At 34.5% G+C, this 13,923-nt stretch overlaps 1 protein-coding gene across 2 annotated transcripts in view; it reads left to right on the forward strand.

Annotated features, from left to right (window-relative positions):
* The window catches only part of LOC137630224 (uncharacterized), a 32,055-nt gene extending 18,452 nt beyond the window's left edge, over positions 1-13,603 (forward strand). For both annotated transcript variants that reach the window (XM_068361676.1, XM_068361677.1), the window contains exons 2-6: positions 2,702-3,100; positions 3,585-3,787; positions 4,049-4,210; positions 10,092-10,229; positions 13,256-13,603. In XM_068361676.1, coding sequence (XP_068217777.1) covers positions 2,702-3,100; positions 3,585-3,787; positions 4,049-4,210; positions 10,092-10,229; positions 13,256-13,352 — 999 coding nt within the window. In that variant the 3' untranslated portion in view covers positions 13,353-13,603. The remainder of the gene's footprint in view (positions 1-2,701; positions 3,101-3,584; positions 3,788-4,048; positions 4,211-10,091; positions 10,230-13,255) is intronic.
* Positions 13,604-13,923: the final 320 nt, after the last annotated feature.

Here is a 13,923-nt window from a genome sequence, read left to right on the forward strand (position 1 = left end):
TTAAATTTACACAACATTTGAAAATATTGTGGGAGTACATGTGCCACTAACAATGGAATCATTTGAATTATGAACATTCCTATTATATTTGTTTCCTTATTTCCTTTCCTCACTGGGCTATTATTCCCTGGTGGAGCTATTGGGCTAATGACATCATGCTTTTCCTACTAGCTAATAATAATAATAATAATAATAATAATAATAATAATAATAATAATAATAATAATCAAAATGATGATAAAAGTTCCTAAACTTCATTGGGATCAGTTTGTGTAATTTTAATTATCGCAAATAACCTGTTCTTCAGCGCCTTGGTGTTATAGCCTGACTAAGATGTCTTTTAAGGGTTTAGATATATGAACTAATGGTATTGCAACCACTGTATGCATGACAGAACTGCATGCTAATACATGTGTTTTAACCTAAATCTAACAGTGCTAGCAGTATGCTTCCCCACACATAATTAAGTTAACCAAAATTGATTTTTGCTAGTTGCTTTACCTCAGTCGTATGAGTGTAGCTGTTGGTATCATCAATCGATCAAATTTAGGTGCAGCTTAAAGTGAGACTCTTGCGGCTCATTCATGTTCACGGATGAATGTGTGGTTTAACTTGGAGGGGGATAGGTGTAGAAACTGATCGTTCTTTTCGTTGCGTGCCGAACCTTTTTTTTTTTCTAAACAAGGAAATTAATTACTTATTTAATGGCACAAAGTTAACTTATTTCAGTTAAAGCAATGCCTCCTAATGATTCCTGATAGCAATTTTGTTTTTGTTTTTATAAATCTGTTGAAAATTTGAAGGAAAATTAGTTAAGTATCATTTGGTAATTGCTTGGGCAAACTGGAAGTCGACAATTGCAATTTAGCAAGTAGTTTCTCTCTTGGAGTTTTGATGCGCTAACTCACCTATTTAATGTTTAATTCTCATATTTTCACACACTTATCTGTAGATGATGCACATTCATCTGTCCTACGTATTTGCTTCCAAGTGTCAATTTAACAATGCTGTATCACCATATTTATTGACGAGAATGCGGCTTTTAATGGAAAATCTATGTAACCGTTAGATATTAAGTTAATTTTTGTTACTTTAACCCCTAAGACTTATCATTAATCAATACTATCTTCATTTCCACATCATAGGTTTTGCAACATTTCGAATTATCCAACTGTTTAAAAACCTGTATTTTCATGTATTATATGGTAAATACATTGAACGAAATCATAAGTAATTTCAACTGATCCCATCATTGTTTTAACGTGTATGCCTTCTCAATATGATAATAACCTTGACAGTGAAAGTAATTATCACGTGTCAATCAAGTATGTCATTCGCGCATCATGGTAACAACTTGAAATTTCAAGATCACATTTAGAATGCTATAGACATTCTCACCTGCAGCAGCGTTTTGGAATAACATACTTACTTCTACTGTTATATTAACACTTTGATAGCACGTCTGCACTCTTACCTAATCCTATAGTAAACCCTCCGTTAATTTCCTTTGGCACCATAACAAAAGTAATAATTGCTCTTGCCAGGTACCAGTTTCCTCTAAAGCATCTTCAGAATTTTATAACCTTTTATAACGTCATAATAATAATAATAATAATAATAATAATAATAATAATAATAATAGTAATCATCATCATCATCATCATCATCATCATAATAATAATAATTGTTGTGAATATGACGTAGCAAAACAGCCTGTTTCACGAGGCATTGTGCGGTATAAGTTTCTTGAATGTCTATTTCATCCTCAGGTTAAGATAAGTTGATGTTGAAGGAGGCCTAATATTTGTATCTCAAATCTTTTATGTTGTGTGCCAATAAAAATGAAAACTTGTGGTTCTTCTTCCATTTTCTGCAGAAATACACAACAGCACGTGAAAACACTCATGTCTGCAACCGTATTGATAGATTCATATTGAAATTTTTACACAAGCGTGATATTAATGGCATGTACATTAAAAGAGTAGTCTATATGCTAATCTGTACATGAGCTAGTAGACATTGATCATTTTGAATAAAAACGTAAAGCTATAGTTAAACCTAACATTTAGACAAGGCATGATGGAAGTGAATCTTTCTTACATTTCCATATGGACGTAAAATCAGTAAAACTACACCTACTATGAAATATCATTTGTGGAAAGCGTGTAGGATTATGTATGTATGATTATAGATAAAGTAACAACTGCTTCTTGTGAAAATGAAATATAAAAAGTGTTAGGGTGAAATGTTTTCATAATACCAACGATTGAAAGATTACTAATATTATTACGTTTCATAAACTCAGTTCCTTATTTTATTGTTATACATGTACAGTTATCAAACGCCTCACTCACTGGATCATCATTCGATGATAATAATCATTTGCTGTGGCGGTGGTGAATGACATCCCAGGCCATAAGGCTCAAATTTCACACGCATTTCTCCCCTAGGGGTTAGTTCCGTCAATAGTCCCCCTGTAGTGCACCGAGACATTATTAGAGGGTCTTTGCAGCAACCCCCCCCCCCTACCAACCCACAACTGGACCCAGTTTTTTAGCTTTCAACAACTCTGCTAATACTTCCCCTATCCCTTATTGTTGTCCAACGTTTTACATTTTTTGTTTTACTATAATGGCATGGCATTTACCCAGTTGTACTTAGCCTCCCTGGCTTTAAAAAACAATCCCATTCCACATTTCAGGACAACGCAACCACTCTCTTTCATCTCCCCTCTTGGATCATGAATGGCGAGGGTCCAGTGCCAACAGCTGGAGAGGAGAAAGAGGCCAAAGCCCTCGACTTCCCCGGAGTGCGCTTTGCCGACCAAAACATCACGACGAAGCCCAAACAAGAGACGCAAGTGGTGGTCGAGAGCCTCCGGGAGAACGCCGTCAAAGATGAAAGGCTTAAAGAAGGAGAACCTGAGGCTGTGGCTGAAGTGGACTGGTTGGGTGTACCACTGGCAACCTCCACTCTTCCAGATTTCGTTTCCATGTACAGGAAGGATTATCCTGGGTATTCGAGAGGAGCCTTGTACGTTGAGGATCCCAGGAAGATCATTAAGAAGACCAAGAAAGGAGAATGGCAATTGCATGAGCAAGTAACTAATATATCTTATACTTTTATATTTTTCTAAGGATTAGAAAATTCATGTTTATAAACCCTTTCGGGTACTCGCCTGTACTATCTTTTGTAGGCTGAACATAAGTGCAATCCTTTCAAATTCGCATCTTCCACTACAGAAAGCTAAATAATAGAAAAACAGACAATATTCAATATTTTCACCAAAACTTTAATATTACTATAAATATACCAAACAGATCTCACTCAACTAATTAGGTATGTGCTCATAACCTCTTTCGACGTCATCGAATTAAATCGCTCGCAAAAAATAATGGGTAATTATAATCAACAGATAAGGTTGACATTCATGGAATCTTTTGAAACCTCTAAAGACCAACAAATTTACTATGTTCGAAGAACAACGAACATCGAATAATTGATTGAATGGTATAAAAATTATAAATGGAAAACCACAAATAAGTCTGAATCTCTAAAACGTCTTTCTATTTTATTGTGTCCAGTTCGAAGGAGTCGGGTGGGTGCAGCGAGATACAGTGCCGGCCGGTCAAGAGGGAGGATATGTCAAGAAGGACGGGGAGGTGGGTAAAGCTCTGCTACATCCCCAGGGGGATTTATGGACCACGCCTCCACCCGTTGTGGACCGCATCAGGAAGAATGACCCTATGGAGTACCTCAACCTTTGCGATCCTGTTAATAAAATGCCGTAAGTGTAATTATGTAATGAGGTATATGAAATTGGTTGGAAATAATGAACAAGTGTAGACGATAACAATTATATGTTTTTATGTAATATGTAAATTTTTTATTGCATATATCGTTCTTCAAATCTCAAGAATTGCGGATGATTTTTTTAAGATTTTTTAATTGTATTTCAAATAACTAATGGAATCAAAAGGGCGAATGAATCAAAATGTATATAACCAATTGATTCCAAGAGCAATGCTTTTCGACTTTTCAAAACCAGAGTCGAACGGGGAATCTACCAATGGGTTATCCGCGACATGGCAGCCATGGATGAGCGAACTACGGTAGGGCCAGCCGTTAGGACATCGGGGTTTACTGCTAATTCCTCACCTCATCTGCCTCCAATGGAAAACCGGAATTTCAAGTCGATCTATCAAGAAAGGTAAGGTTCCTGCGTTTTACTGTCCAATCTCTTAATTTTGGTTTCATTGTGGAAGTGCTGGTCTCCCCTACCGTAGAGAGTTATGGTTTTTCTTGACTGGTCAGACAGGATACGGTTCATTTTCCCCTGGCTTACACACACACACACACACACACACACACCGAATAGTCTGGCCTATTCTTTACATATTCTCCTCTATCCTCATACACCTGACAACACTGAGATTACCAATCAATTCTTCTTCACACAAGGGGTTAACCACTGTACTGTGATTATTCAGTGGCCACTTTCCTCTTGGTAAGGATAGAAGACTCTTTAGCTATGGTAAGCAGCTCTTCTAAGAGAAGGACACTCCAAAATCAAACCATTGTTCTCTAGTCTTGGGTAGTGCCATAACCTCAGTACCATGGTCTTCCACTGTCTTGGGTTAGAGTTCTCTTGCTTGATACTACACTTGAGCACAGTATTTTGTTTTATTTCTCTTAATCTTGTTTTGTTGAAGTTTTTATAGTTTATATAGAAGATATTTTTTCTAATGTGGGTACTCTTTAAATATTTTCGTTTTTCCTTTCCTCACTGGGCTATTTTCCCTGTTGGAGCCCCTGGGCTTACAGTATAGCATCCTGCTTTTCCAACTAGGGTTGCAGCTTAGCAAGTAATAATAATAATAATAATAATAATAATAATAATAATAATAATAATAATAATAATCCTTCGAACTGAATGACCTCTCCGGCTCCAGCTCCGAGTCAAATGGTCGTATATCATTATCCATCGACATTAAAGGTGTTTGGGTTAGTCATCCCATTTAAGGGCTTAGATAATATTGACTTTGATTCTATTAAAAGAGAGAACAGAGACATTGGTTTGCTGGTTTGGTCTTTGCTTCTGTGTAAATAAGCGATAGGTGTGATGTATTCAAGAGAGAAACAGGCTGCATATGACTACAGTTTTTACGTTTCAAACGTCTGATTGAAGATTTTCATTGTTCAATCTATTATCTATTAAAGTAAGAAAGAATTACTTTCCTTTCCCTAATATTTTGGGCTTCTCCCAGAAGAAAGGCTTCATTTAGGCCATAGGAATTGTCGAATTAGTACCAATAGCAGAAAGATAGCGAGGACTTCTTGTTATGTAAAGAAAGTGGTATAGAGAAGGGGTAAGCTCTAAGTCACATATCAAATTAATTGCTGTATATTCAGTTTTGTCGAGAAGAGAGTAATGGCGGGATGTGTAGGGTATAAAGCTTTATTTCATTTGAATATAGAAGGCCGCTGTAGAATGTAGACAATAAGGATTTCCTGTGATAGAGAAAAGGAGGATATTGGGAAGAGATTAAGGCTGAATCACTGCCTTTCTGAAATTTTGGACGAAGACATCTTTTAAGAAATGTGTTTTTAACCCAGTTTAAACCATTTTGTTTTAGTATGTGTAAAATTTTAGATGTACGAAAGTGTGTTATGATATGCATAGTTTTTATGTATTGGTAATAGCTTGCCCATTGTTTTTTTTGTTTTTTCAACAATGGTATTTTTAAAATTCACCATTAGATAATAATAAATAGCATTAAGCCTCACCCATCATATAATCCAAATTCGCTTCCTTTACTCATTGACTAATTTCAAACGAGGTTTGAATTATTTGATACAGATTCCTGTAATCAAAGTTTACCAAAGAATTTTAAATTATTTGATAATGTCCGTGGGTTCAAAAAATTCTATATCCACGCGCAAGCAGGAAAAACTTTAGCAGCTCGAAGTCTTGAGCAAAACTTCAGGAAATTAATATCAGCATTGAAAGAGCACCAGGAATCAATATTAAGCAGTGCCGCAGAACATGTTAAATGGAGTTTACGTGTAGTTATTATTTACAAGTGAATATTGATACTCCAATCTTGACTTCATGTGAAACTGTATAAGAAGGTTGACGTTATTAGCTTAATTTTCACTATTTTTCAGATACCCATATAATCCTCTCTCCTGTTATTTTCACAGTTAGAATGTACAGTTGTACAACTTAAATGAAAGAAAAATAGTGAAAATGAAGAAACCCACAGGGAGATAGTGACATCAGTTCTCCATTGGGGTACACTATCGCATCACTATAGGGTTTTAGCTGTGTTTTCGGCTCCTAGCTTTACTCTATCTCCTTTCTCACTTGCTTTCATGTTACTATCCAACCTCTCTAAATTTTACTAAATCATGAAATTGTGGGATTTTCCTCTACTTTAACCTTTGAAATCTTTTTACTTCATCTCTCTCTCTCTCTCTCTCTCTCTCTCTCTCTCTCTCTCTCTCTCTCTCTCTCTCTCTCTCTCTCTCTCTCTCTCTCTCTCTCTCTTCGTATTGATAGTTGGCTGAACAAGTTAGTGCTTCCAATGCCAGATCGTCAAGCCAAACTTTCATTAATCAAATAAGAATGTATAAATTTCCAGCGTAATGAATTTAGATTTAAACTCAAACCTAAACTTTAAGTGAATGTTTTTTATTTAATCAATTTTACATATCACGAAAAACATCACAGAACAGTTATAGCATAAATGATAAAACGAAAAATAAAGAAAACCTATTAAGACTTTCAACCATAAGAGGCATGAAATCAGGTCATAGGTTCAACGTCTGTAATGTTGACTTTTAGAGGGCCTCTCAACGACTTGCGTTAAATCTTCACCTTAAAAAGAAATTTTGCAGTTAAACAAAAATAAACCAAGAAAATGAAAGAAGGAGAGCGCAGGGCAAGGATGTCTAAGGTAACCCTGAACTTGGAAGAAGCACTAAAGGAATATGCTTCCGGTGGCTGAAGCCTTTAAATGGTCACATCTTTGTGTTTTTTTACACCAAGTACTTATTTTATATTTTCTTTACACTTAAGGATTTCATTTGATTATGTAACTGAAATTTTGTTTGTGTTTTTTCGTGGTTGATTAGTGAGTAATTACTTATTTTCTTTACCAATTCATCCTCTCAATTTATAATTTAATTTTTTTTTCTCCAAATGATTATTCTATTTTGTGATAGTATGATAGGAGAGCTCGTGGCATTTTGATTTATTGTTAACCAGAATACTCTCTCTCTCTCTATCTTTTATATATATGTATATGTATATATACTCATTTATATATATATATATATATATATATATATATATATATATATATATATATATATTATATATATATATACACACACACATATATATACACACACTGTAGATACTACCGCTAGAGAGTTTTAGGGTTCTTTGACTGGCCAGACAGTACGCCATTGGATCCTTCTCTCTGGTTATAGTTCACTTTCCCCATGCCTACATATACACCGAATAGTCTGTCCTATTCTTTACGAATTCTCCTCTGTCTTCATACACCTGACAACACAGATTACCAAACAATTCTTTTTCACCCAATGGGTTAAATACTGTACTGTAATTGTTCAGTGGCTACTTTCCTTTTGGCAAAGAAGAGACTCTTTAACTATGGTCAGCAGCTCTTCTAGGAGGACACTCCAAAATTGAACCATTGTTCTCTAGTCATGGGTAGTGCCATAGTCTCTGTACCATGGTCTTCTACTGTCTTGGGTTAGAGTTCTCTTGCTTGAGGGTACACTTGGGCACACTATTTTGTCTAATTTCTCTTCCTTTTGTTTTGTTAAAGTTTTTATAGTTTTTATAGGAAATATTTATTTTAATGGTGTTACTGTTCTCAAATGATCTTATATTTCCTTGTTTCCTTTCCTCACTGGGTTATAATTCCATTTTGATGCCCCTGGGCTTATGGCATTCAGCTTTTCCAACTAGAATTGTAACTTAGCAAGTAATAATAATAATGATATATTGAGAGAGAGAGAGAGAGAGAGAGAGAGAGAGAGAGAGAGAGAGAGAGAGAGAGAGAGAGAGAGAGAGAGAGAGAGAGAGGGTATTAACTTTCTTTTCATTGATGTTATCTCAAAGTAAATTTTATCAATATATACAGTATTCGACGAATGAATACATTTTCAATATATTTACCGAATATTCTTAAAAGGAGCATTCCCCCATCACCTTGGTTGATCTCCTCCTTTACTTTGTACTGATTTATGATCTCAAAGATTATTTCCAACGAAAGGATACTTCATAACGTTTCTCAGAATCTCAATATGTTTAGGATTAGTTTTGGAAGGGAAGTGAATTTTACCTTCTATTTTCTGAATAAAACTATATAGGTAAGGTGATTTGGTCACTCATAAATCGTATTTAACGATAATCTATTCTACATTTATCTCTTTTAGAATATTAATAATTACAGGAAGATGCTGAAATGAATTATCGATATCAGTGAAAAATCTAGAGTACTGGTAGCAAAGTATTGAGAGGGACTGAACATTTTTGTTTAAATTAGCAATGTTGCTCTATGAAGTATCTAACCCTGTATTCATCAAATTTAAAATCCTACCTATTTCAAACGGGAATACTGCATCTACTTTATACTGTATTAACAACGAAGAATTAATGTATATGAATCTGACCACCTTAGTGGCTAGACCTTAGAGAAGTTTTTCATTTCGAGGACAGGAAAAACTGCCAACGAGTACAAACACACGCAAGTGAGTTACATCACTTGACCTCGCAGAGAAGCCTTACGTGACCCTTGTTCCAAAGCCGTTCTTCAAGGGAACTAACCCTTACGGGATAATTTCGAATATCTTCCCACTTATCTCGATCATGCGGAAACAAGATGTGAAAATGGGGTTTGGTAGATGTATATGAGCCTTGTGACTATCACGGTTAAATTAGGATAAATTGCCTTTTATAACGTATAGCCAAATGACGCAGCGTTATTAATGGTTAGCATAATCTCAAGGACTCGAGCCAGTGTTTTTTGTTTTCAAAATACTGAGGTCAGCATTCACCATACATCCTCCTTGACTGTGTATAATCTCCTAACATGATTATATGGATAATCATATTTTCCCAAATTTTCTCGATATTTTTTTTTCTTTTTTTTTTTTTTGTCAAATTTAAGATTTCGAAATCATGCCTGATTTGCAAATGCTGTTGACCAAAACGTTTGCATTTGTTTTCATCATAAGTCAAATCCTAAAAACATACATCATGCTATCTCCAATTTTTTTATTTTTTTTTTATTTTTTTTTTATTTTTTTCTTTTTTTCTTTTAATAAAACCTTATACAATTTACCGCGTTCCTTCGTCTGCTCTTACTCTCTATTCTTCTATTTTACCTCCGTTCCCTCTTCCTTTCTTTCTTTTTAACTGCCAAACTTCTAACTTTCAGTTCATATTACTACAGCTAGGTTTTCCCCCAGCTACGCGGATGTTGAATGGCCTCCAGGGCCCCAACTCCTGGTTATATAGTTCATATTCATAAATCCAATCCAATTCTAAATCCTTTATTTTGATGGTTCTGTTAAAAACAATTAAATGTACAAAATGATGTAAGTATGTTTCTGACTAATTTGAGTTTTTTAATATTTTGTGTGATTTATCTTTTGCAAAGAGCTCGTTATTTTTATGTCGTTTTGCTTAATTAAGTTTTTAGGACATGCCACTGTAAACGATATGTCAAAGTAAAGATTTGAGAATATCCTTTATTGTTCCTGCACTTGAAATTTATCTATATTGTATCTAGCGATACATAAAACCTACCTTTTTTTTTTTAGAAGAAATAAGTATCCTTCACAAAATTGTGGTATCAGAGAAAACCCAGACAAACAACTGGGTTTCTTATCCTTTTCACCATTGAATCAAGAATTATCACCCTCTTTAAGATATAAGTTCAGTAGCATTACTACCATTTCATCTCTGAATACCCACAATATATTGCTGTATTAAAACTCATGGTTAGAGAGTGTTGTTTCTAACAATAAATTTCCATTTCGGTATATGAAAGCTACAATGAGGACGCCCAGAAGGACGACGTGGAAGGATTGCACCCCTCTCTAGTTGGTGCTGGAGTGCCACCTGCACTCAAGTATCCAGGGTATTCTGGGACAGCTGTCATGGACGACACGCCTTTTGCATATCTCAGGTAAAGTGCAAATTAAGGTTGTACTTTTATGAACGTTTGTTAGGTAAGACAAAAATCTTGACAGTCGTCTTCTTTGTCTACATCTTTTCCCACTTCTATGTGAGGTCGATGTTTCTGGTCAGCTTTCTCCATCTATCTCTGTCCCACACCTCATCACTGGTTAATCCCTTTGATCGAAGGTCATCCTTGATACATTCCACCCACCTTCGCTTTGGTCTCCCTCTCCTTCTCGTTCCCTGTAACTCCATTTCCATCACCCTCCTCCCAATATACTGTTCATCTCTTCTCATGACATGACCATACCACCTCAGTCTACTTTCTTGGATCTTATCTGATAGTTTTCTAACTCCTGTGGTACCCCTAAGTACCTCATTCCGTATCTTATCTCTTCTTGTCACCCCACATTTCCATCTCAACATTCTTATCTCTGTCTCATCCATCTTCTCTTCTGTCTTCTTTATTGCCCACGTCTCTGCTCCATATATCGGGAAATGATAATTTACATTTTTTTTACAGAATCTTCGAGTCGACTTGCGTGTCCAATCCATTTTTTTTTATCCCGTGACATATGAAATTCTTTTGACATTTGATAGTGCGAATAATTGGTTGATTTTATTTACAAGTGTGTTATTGTTTTGCCTATGCTAAGCTTTGGTTCTTTTGCTTATACTGATTTTTAAAGCCATAACACAACATATATATATATATATATATATATATATATATATATATATATATATATATATATATATATACTGTGTGCGTGCACGCATATGAAATATTTTTTTTTTTTACTCCAGTAATCAAACTTTACTTGCATGAAGAGAAATAAAATTGTCAGTATCCCGTCTTTGCTTGGATATTCATTACTTTTCTTTCCACAATTTTTTTTCATTTTATCCTGATATTTTTCTACGGGTTAACAATAAACACTTGCTCAACACCATTTCCGTTGTTCACTATTCAATTTAATGCATACTAAACAATTATTAATTTTATCAGATTTCTAGCTCATTTATTTTTTAATTCCCTCATCATTTACTCAGTTTCGCTTTTAAACTAATCAGTCTCTAATATTTTCATTGTTTAATTTACAGTAATATTTCTATTGCGTCATCGACGTTCTACCTAGAACATCACTTTAAAAATACTTGCCTTTTGATACAGTTCTGCAAATTTTTAGAATAGTTTTTTATTTACATTATCTATTTTAACATACATTTGGTCATTATCCATGATCTCTACTTATGCCTCCTTCTATAACAAGTTCGTTCAAGCTCACACCTTGTCCTTTTTGTTGTTATAATCCCTCCAAGATGTATTAGGTAATTTACCATTTTCTTTCTACTAAAACTTCTAAATGATTGCAATGAATACAGGACAATCGCAAATCTTCTTGGTCTCGAGATGGTGGTTGATTTAAAGTTGGTTTTTTATCCCTCATATTGATATCTTAAATTTAGACTTACTTCTTAGCAACCAGTTTGCCGACGGGAAACAAATAATGCCATTTGACATCTTAATTATATTCTAGAAACTTGCCGTATGAACGCATTCACAGTTTCCAAACAACCTTAATCAGAATTGCTGCTGATGGTGAACTTAATAAGCATGAATTCTCGGGAATCATGATTGATTTTAGGTTTTGAGTCTTGTATCATTGTTGATTTGGAAAGTGACGGAGCACAGTCTGGAAATTATATAGTTCGCACCGTACTTAAACACGCCTCGAAATGAGAAAAGGAGTCTTGCCCACCCTTTACAGAAATCTGGAACGGTTAACAGCACATTTCACAGTTAGCAAATATAATATTTCTTATTCATGTACGACCTGCTCATGCCTGTTTCATTGGGGATGCCCAGGGTAGAACTTAGAATAAGTAGATTAATGTCTCTAGTGTAGGTTAATTATGACACTATTCCATAGTAATACATCAATTCGTTTTTGCATTTTAGTAAAATGTATGGGGATAATATGCAGGACGATGTAGGAAAATGTGTGACACTATGATCCCTCTGTTAATTAAAAGATATTGAACCTTTCCTCAAACCAATTATTTATTTTATTAGAGTAAAACACCACTGATTCTGAATGTTTGTCAACATCATCATCTAAGGCTGCCAGAAGGCTAGATAATGTTGGCAAGACTTACCTTTTTTCTAAAGGAAAGGTGGTTTCAATTCCACATAGTTCAGATTTTTTTCTTTCTACCGAAGTTGGAAATATTTTCTCTTAGATATGAATGGTAGTTTCTGTTTAACTAATAGTAATATTATGGATTTTTATCATCACTAGACGATATTTGTTACAGCCTCTTTCAAACTATTTTTCCCATTTTACAGTTCACACATTGAAGTGATTCAGTTGGCAATGGTTCTAAAGCTTATAGGTTTAAGAGAGATTCTATTAGTAATTTGAAACGTATTTTGCATAACTTTAATTTTTAGGATTTATTAATACATATACGTATAAGAACCTGTAGATTTATTTTCAGCTTTTTATTAATTTTTCCTTATTTGTTTCTTTATTTGACAAATGCCAATTTAATTTAGATGGTATTGATAATCATATGTAATCTATTTGTTTATAAAGAAAATATATTTAGTTATGTTAAACTCGCTTTGTAATAACTGACACTGTAAAAGAAACATAGATGAAATATTAGTGTAGGTTATGAGAGGAAAAGAATTTCTAAGCGAACCCACTTAAATAAATATATTAAAGCTTTTATTTTGTTTATTTTCACGAAGAAAACTAAAAACGATCACATAATTTCAATGATGCTAAGTTGCATAAACTATTGAAATAATTTACGAGATAGTCTAAGATTTTGTAAGGCTTTAAAACTAAAGACTAATTTTGGTGATCTACGAGGGATTGCTTAATGCATGTGCTTTGTCTCCTAGGTAAAATCGTCTTTACAAAAGGACAAAACTTATTAAGCTACATATGTTTTTTTTATATATTAATCATGATTGCTTTTCATTCTTCTAGAAATATGATTTTTTCTAATGTTATGTCGCAGGCTAAACCCACACGTCCTTCGTACGAAACCAGATGTGCTGAGGCTACCACGTTCTCACCATTTGGTGCAACGCCACAAGGAATTCTCGAACAGTTGAAGGATGGCCTCTGCTTTGACGGCCCTTGGCGAGTTGCAATAGCTTTGGTGTCGTCAAACGTCGATTATACAGTATCCAATCAAACTTATCCGTTTTATGTCGATTCATATTGGATAACCTTGAATTAGACTTGTTAACCTTGTTTTCGCAAGTTTATTGGGAATACACGTCTGTGTTGCGAAAACAATTGAAGTTTTAATATTTGTAGGATTACATTTTGTATGTTGTATGGAAGTAATAAATAAGATAAAAATTAAGTTATTCATTTGTTCCCTTGTATTCCCATCTTTCTGATGTGTTTGAATTATCTTATACGTCTAGTGATATAACCAGTTGCTGCACTCTAAGAATAAAAATGGCAGTCTCGTTTGCTATTTTAAGTTATTGCCAACCATTATCCTAACTTCTATTGGTTAAATGAAAGGGTTGATATAATTGCCGACTTACACTCTGTGGGTTCCGATTGTCAATGCATGCTCATGAGTTGACAGATGTCATCAATGACCATGATCTTACTATCCCCTAAATTGAGAACGTTTTTTGTTGTCTACTGGTATTTTAAGTTACTTCC

The sequence above is a fragment of the Palaemon carinicauda genome, chromosome 38 (assembly GCF_036898095.1).
Source record: "Palaemon carinicauda isolate YSFRI2023 chromosome 38, ASM3689809v2, whole genome shotgun sequence".
NCBI classification, from domain to species: Eukaryota; Metazoa; Arthropoda; class Malacostraca; order Decapoda; family Palaemonidae; genus Palaemon; species Palaemon carinicauda.